Source organism: Gossypium hirsutum, chromosome A05, assembly GCF_007990345.1.
Source record: "Gossypium hirsutum isolate 1008001.06 chromosome A05, Gossypium_hirsutum_v2.1, whole genome shotgun sequence".
In the NCBI taxonomy this organism is placed as follows: Eukaryota; Viridiplantae; Streptophyta; class Magnoliopsida; order Malvales; family Malvaceae; genus Gossypium; species Gossypium hirsutum.
The window spans coordinates 72,385,113-72,392,863 of NC_053428.1; the positions used below are offsets into that span (position 1 = coordinate 72,385,113).

Sequence of the window (7,751 nt, forward strand, 5' to 3'; positions counted from 1 at the left end):
CTAATTTGTGACTCGATTACATTAGTAATTATTTTCTGTAATTGATTTAATAATAGTTTCTCCAATCTACAATCCCTTAGGTACGATCCTCAAAATACTTAACAGTGTTTTGTTGTAAACTTTACTATATTACAATATGACTCGTACACTTGCGGACACCGCCGATTTAATTTAATATATTTTTATGTGATATTTTTACTATAAACGATAACACGTTTATAGACGGCCAACCAACTACTAAACCTAAGCCTATAAATAGAATTGCTGTGAACAATTTAAAAGACATCTTTCTACTTAGTTTTAACTTTACTTTCAATTGTAACTTAGAGTTCTTTCAGATGTAACTTTTATTTCAGTTTTGTTTCGTTCTTCGCAGGAACTAGATTGTAGATTTGTCAAACTCATCACGGATTATTGTTTGTAACACCCCTATCCCGTAACCGTCGCCGGAATAGGTAAGGGGCATTACCGGACTTGTAACTCATGTCAGAACAGTAAAATTTTGAACTTTTTCTTGAAATAAAGATCATTCATTTAAATAAGTACTAAGCACAGTCAGGGATAAAATTTAAACTTCTCTAAGTAAACATTCAAAAGATGCCATTTTCGCATGGCTTATATACATTAACCAAAATATTCTTCCGCCACTAGTCTATTCTATACACGCCATAAGATAATCCAAAACATAGCAGTACCAAGCAGTGGATAGTGATAGTGTGACAAGTTGCTGACGATCCCCGAGCAAAAGACCAAATTCAACAATCTATAAAACAGAGAAACATAACAACAGAGTAAGCTTTTATAAGCTTAGTAAGTCTTAAGCAAATTAAAAAAAAACTCTTGAACTCAAATATAACCAATTTGTTTATTTGATTCATATATATATCATTTCATTTCATATCTATAGTTACCCTCATCGGTCAAGTCAAAATGTATATCTCCCAATATCCTATAATATTTCTCCATAACTGTATACCCACATATTCATATGGCATTTTCATATTTGCTTTCCACTTTACAATCATGATTTAATTCTGATGGGTCTAACACGTACAAGTATTTATCACATACCTGACCAACCAAATTAAAGTCGATCTTACCGAATTCTCATATAACCTCTTTCTAGGTATACTACCCTTTTTTTGGCCGAATATACACAATTACGTAATACACAATAAGCAGATAAATTCTCACTTGATAGTGATCTCTTATAAACATAGGTACATTACATATTTTCACCTAACTTTTCACATTGACCAAATGCGCAATAATCATAGAAACAGTCTTATTGTTTTACTCACATATGCATCACATAACAACCTTGTGATTTAATTCAAATCAAGCTTAAATATAAGCTCAGAATACATACCTGTCCAACTTAACGCATTGAACGTATTTATTAACAATTGTTACTGTGAAGTCATATAATCTTACGCTTTACTCGAATCATCAACGAGACCTTTAGCTCGGATAATCCCCAAACGTAGTCATCGGGTCGTACCAGAAATATATTTCCAAGTTTCATGTACATTTAATCCCATGTTACAACATTCACATCGACTATCATATTTGTAATTCATTTGCCTCATCAAATATCTACTAATACACACCTTTCACAATTTGTTATTCGGCCACAATATATATACACATCTCATACATATTTCACATTAGCCATTTGGCTTTACCACATATGCATGGCTCATACATATTTCACATTAGCCTTTCGACTTTACCACATATATATATCTCATACATATTTTACATTAGTCATTCGGCTTTACCACATATATATATCTTGTACATCAATTTCATCATAACAAAATTGACTAGGTATACTAGTCATTTACGGCTTATAGCCTCACTTTAATACGGATCCGGTACTTTGATTAAAATTTTAATTGATAGTTTATAAGCAACTCAAACAGTTTTATCAATGTTTACTACTTAATCACAAATTCACTACAAGCTATTTTTCCCGAGCAACAGTCACTAAATCATTTATAACTGGAGCTACGAAACTCCAAATCAAGTGCCGTTAATTTTTCCTGAAAATAGACTCATATATCTTTTATCCATAAAATTTTCAGAATTTTTGGTTTGGCAAATCAATACCAGATTTTTCTTAAAGTTTTCCCTTGTTTCACTGTTTGACTAGTCTGACCATTCTTCACTACGAATCAAAATTCTCATTGTACAGAATTCAAAATATATTCTTGTTTATTTCATTTGAAACTAGACTCATTAAGGAGTCTAAGCATATAAAAATTCATCTTATAACCATTTTTGTACAATTTATAATGATTTTCTAAAAACAGAACAGGGGATCTAGAAGTCATTTTGACCCTGTCCCACATCACTTCAAATATCTTATTATAGGCAATTCTTTTGCTTACACGGTTTCTTTTATAAGAAACTAGACTCATTAAGCTTTAATTGCATAATTTATTCAACTTCTAACTCATCTCCCAAAATTTATGGTGATTTTCCAAAATCACGTTACTGCCGCTGTCCCAAGCAGATTTATTACCAATTCACTCTTTCACACATACCTTGCATGCATGTTATTTAAACATGCATATCACAAATCAATCATCACATACCTATAATTTCACTTAAGCATAAACTTCGTTTCATCATTTTTAAACACAAACATTACTCAATATTATCCAGATTCACATTCGGCCATAATACACACAACATGTTAACCGATTTTCCCACTTAACATCTAATGCACATGCATGCTCACAAATACACATCATCGAGTTCTCACTAAAGACATTTCATTTCTATACACATAAATCATGCATCATAATTTAAATATTTACATAATTTCATATATCCAGTACTCACCTATATTTTGTATTAAAATTTGATATCAATGTCGCCGATTTTCATTTAATTTACCATACAAGATCATGCAACATGATAGCTCAATTTTAAGTACATGAGTTCTTGTCCTGTTTGAAACGGTACAACGACTCTAGTGTATAGATGGTTTGAATATCAGACACATTTAACCTACCTAAACAAAACACTCCAGCGTGCATTTGAACATGTTAAATTCTGGCATGCATTCGGACACTTAAAAATTCAACATACATTCGAACATTAAAATTTCACTAGCTGACAGCAAATAATTTTCAGACAATTCAATTCCCTACATCCTTTCAACAAATGCTTATTTCCTTAGCTTCAACCAATAATAATGGGACATTACTAAAACTGAAATTTGAAAATGTAAATTCCAAATTAAACTGTTTTAACCTCCAAAAGTTAATAACTCTTCAAACATAAATTGAACAGTAATGCATGTTAATTTCAACCATCTTTATATTTTGCTTATTACCACAAAACAGGACATTGATTAACCAACATTTTACCTTAATTAGAGCAGCAGCAGATCAATTACACCAGGATTTATTGCACGATAAACTACAGCAATTACATGCTGAAACTATCAGCCTTCAACAGCAGGTTTCAACACCAACTTATACATTTATTTATCAACTCTTCTTCACTTCTAACACCAGTATTTTGGTAACAACTAACATGTATTAAACACAGTATAAACATGGAAATTTTTCAAAGTTTCATTGCAAGGACTTACTGAACAGCAGCTGAACCTACTCTTGAGCAGTTTCTTTCCCCTTCTTGCTGCCACCTTTAGCGAGTTTCTTAAGGAACCAGCTCCTAAGTGAGCTCAAAAATTAAACATGCAGCAGCCCTCTTCTTCCCTCTCTATTCGAACAGCCCCTTCATCTAGCAATCTCCTTAGCCGAAAATTTTAACAACCCAAGGAAATTTCTTCTCCCCCCTTTCCTAGCTACGGCAATGGAGGAATAAACCAACTTTGGTTTCTCCTCCCACTAACACATTATTTTTATTACCCATACTCTTTTATTCATCTTTAATTCATTTAATACATTTTTTTATTACATATTTCTCACCACTAATAAATATAATAATATTAAATCATGCATATAATGTCCATACTTATGAGCTTGGCCGGCCACTAGCATTAAAAGTGGCAAATTAGCATGCAAACCTACTTATTTGCATCATTCAATAATTAATCACTTAAAATAAGCCACACATATATTCAAAGCTTCTCACATAAGTCCTTTTTATTTAGAAACACATTCAATTTGACAAAAATCAAAGCATTCAAATTTCACACATGCATGATCACATATTTTAGACATAAAATATTATATTCAATTATTTCTGCGACTCGATTTAGCGGTCCCGAAACCACTTCCCGACTAGGGTCAGAATAGGGCTGTTACATTGTTCGTGGTGCACTATTTATTTATATCAGGATTTTTCTCATCTTTATTCTTGATCTATTTTTATCTTTCAAATCAATTACATTGTATATGTTAGATCCATGGGGAACTAATCTGGTAAAGGAAATTAATGAGTGAATGTGGGATTAATTAACACTTATGTAGAGTTTCTTAACGGATCAGTTGGTTGGAAAAGGAAGAACTTAAAGCCCTAGACTTAACAACCCTAAGAAGTCATGTAGGTATCAATGAACCTGAAATCGATATTACCTGTCGTGAAAACCTTACCCTAACTCAATCAAACTTGTAACATCGAGAGATAAATAGTTTTTGCCGACTCATTAGGTTACTTGAAGGTCGAGAAGCCCTACTAGGTTAATGACTAGCAAATTGAATAGAACCCAAAGTTAGACTTAATTTTCAACACCGAAACAAGTTAGCCTTCTATCGTTTAATCTCATAAAGTCTACAATTTGTTTTTGCATTTACTTTTATTACTTTTATAAAATATCTTTTATCACCACCTTAGAAATAATTGTAATATAATTTAATTAAAGTACTAACTAAACCTATTAGCGTAGAAGTCAATATTAATTTAATCTAGCTTCGCTTGAGTACGATACTTGATGTACTTCCAATGTTTCATTGTACAAATCTATACTATAACCTCACTCATATACTTGCAGACATCGCCTTAATTCTTATATTTAATTGCAGTATTCTCATTTCCAGTGTTGGTAAATCAGGAGGCGGTCATAGATGAATCCAACTCACCAGCAGCTTATTAATTAAAAAATTATAGGAAAAAACATTGAAACCAGCCAAAGACAAGATCAAAAGAGCAATATGAATTCTCCATGCCAGAGAACCCCAACCAAATTTTCAAAAATTTAAACTTCAAGCAAAAATACTCACGGCCAGCAAATAACCCATACCCGAAATAGCATAAGACAAAAATTTATTGAAACATTAGATTTGTTGCAGATTAAAAACTCTGCCCCTAGCAGCAATGAAAGGTTAAACAGAAAATTGAAAATCCAGATTCACCATAGGCATACCGATTGGCAAAATCTTTCCCCAATCTAAGACTGCCCACCCATGCATTTTAACTTGCAAAGGCTATCACCCCATTCAAGTGCGCGAATTTGCTTTGGCTTTGTTACTATCTCTTCTTTTCTTTTGCTTCCTCCATTCTTTTTCTTTAGGCATTTTTTAATAGGCATGAATTTTCTGTACTTCAATATTTCATCTAAAAACAAACAGGGTGTTCCATCAATTTTAGGATTGCATTAGATTGAGAACATGTTACATATGGGATGAAAAACCACCTTGGTTAGGTATATTGCTCTGACTCTTCATTTTTCTATAAATTCTACTACCAACACCTCTTTCCACTATCCAACTCTTCTCTAAACATGGATGTAACAATAAGATCCTCCAAGAACCCACTAAATACATTAGTAGAAAAAAGAAAAGGAAAAAAAACTTTAGAAGACTGAATATATCCATGTTGGGCGCAAATCCATATTCGATATTCACACCATAGTTCAAATATGAGAAGCTGGAGACCAGCAGACAACACTTCTAGGGCTGCCCAGTTTTAGCTTAAAGCATACTGCATATAAACTAACCTGATTTATCGATTATAGAAAGGCTATGCCTGAAAGTTCCACATACTCTGAACACTTAGTTTTGGCGTGTGGAAGCCCTCAGCCAGATTGAAAGATGCTAAAACCTAGAAATCCAAAATTTGGAATCAGTTGCAGAAGGAAACAATCAAATCAAACTAAAGAACTTTGCATATTTCATATACAATTTAATGAAGGAAAAGAAACCATTTTTCTCTTGACAGGAGTGAAATTAACAATGTTGTCAATTTTTGAAAAGTTACCTACAGTAGAATCAAAATGGCTGTAAATGATACAACATAGTGGAAATTCCAATATATTTGGTTTTGCTTCAACATTTACAGATATCGAAATCAACCGCAGAACCTTAATCTATGTTACTTGGATTCAGGGTTAAGTGTGGATATAGATGGGTGTGTTCTGACACATGAACCAATTAAGAAAAGGCGCATCAGCTATGTCATCTGGACTCTTAGTAAATGAGAAGTGTTTAACACGGGTATGACAGTCTGCTCAATTTTTTCAGTGTGTTTTCATATATTTGGAAGCTCATACCCTCATATCCATTTCCGAATAAGTTTCCAACATGAGTACTTTGAGAAAAACAAAAGCCTGGAATAACATATCCCAACAGATGGATGTAAATGTAGCCTATAAACAAAGTAGATTATAGTGGATTACGCATTAGAGATGCAACCCGATAAATATACCACTAAGGTATGCACATATGTTGCCCTATGTAGGTTGAACAACATATCCACCATTTAAATAGCGGCTGCAATGTAATTTTGAGTCTCCTTACTGTTACCGCATTTGTATCATTTTTCATGTTTGTAATGCATAAAAACAATGGGACTACAAAGATATCCACAATGAACCGGCCTAATGTTCACCTTTCCCAGAAATAGCCTGGATTCGAATCTCAGTTATATATATATATATATCCGCACAGCAATTCAAAATACCAGGATCAACATAACTCAACTCAAACCCATAAATTAAAAGTTCAAACCAAATGACATTACCTTAACTCTTCCATCTTCATTGACTAATGAGCTACACGACCACTCCACACCCAAAACTTGACTCAATGTCTCATAGTTAGCTTTAATTAAATCACCACCGAGAATTCTCCTTGACACTGCTAAGTCCCAAGATTTCTTTTCCAAATCATAGCAAGGCTCAAACGTTGTCAACCCTCTGTGCACATAACTGTACTTCAATTTGCAATTAAAAGACCCGAGCTCATGCCTTGCAGATAATTTGTTGGCTGTATCAAACACAAAGGTCCCATCCAATACTGTCCGATGGTCGTTCCTCATGTGACTGTAACTCCAATTTATCTGTTTTCCTTCCACCTTAAAAGTGTTCATGAACTGAAACTGAACATCCTGAGTAGAAAAAGAAAAGCCAAGGCAAATTAAGTAAAAGTCATTTTGACAAACACTTGCAATGCATAAACGAAATTATCACCTTTTTGGTGATGTCAAAGTCGATGATGAAAGAACCAGGCTTCTCAACTGACAGCAACAAGTCATCAAAGTTCAATGTGGAGCCATCGGAAAAATTTGTGTCTGAAAGCGATGCTCGGAGCTTAAGGTCTCCTGGATTAGCTGCTAGAGTTGCCGACAAGCCTTTCTTGTTGCCGTTGGTTCCTCCTATAAAAGACACTGCAGCATTCATCATCTTTACCAATTTTTTTTTCTGTAATATTCTTTTCTGCAAATTATAAAGCTGTGAGGGGTGCGAGGGGGTTGATGAAGTCTTCCGTTGTTATTTGCTCCCCAGGCGCCAGTAATGAAATGGAAGTAGAGGTGGGCCGGGTCGGTTTTGGGTC

General features: G+C 33.8%; 1 protein-coding gene across 2 annotated transcripts; it reads right to left on the reverse strand.

Annotated features, from left to right (window-relative positions):
- Positions 1-489: 489 nt before the first annotated feature.
- LOC107887336 (outer envelope pore protein 24A, chloroplastic) lies at positions 490-7,751 on the reverse strand. 2 transcript variants are annotated; one of them, XM_041112467.1, is made up of 4 exons: positions 7,388-7,730; positions 6,940-7,305; positions 5,918-6,021; positions 490-763 (listed from the first exon to the last, which is right to left on the reverse strand). In XM_041112467.1, the coding sequence occupies exons 1-3, from the start codon at positions 7,598-7,600 to the stop codon at positions 5,941-5,943; spliced, it is 660 nt and encodes a 219-aa protein (XP_040968401.1). In that variant the 5' UTR covers positions 7,601-7,730; the 3' UTR covers positions 490-763; positions 5,918-5,940. The 2 variants fall into 2 exon arrangements, with proteins under 2 accessions (XP_040968401.1, XP_040968400.1); XM_041112466.1 differs by lacking the exon at positions 490-763 and having other exon boundaries at positions 5,554-6,021; positions 7,388-7,751.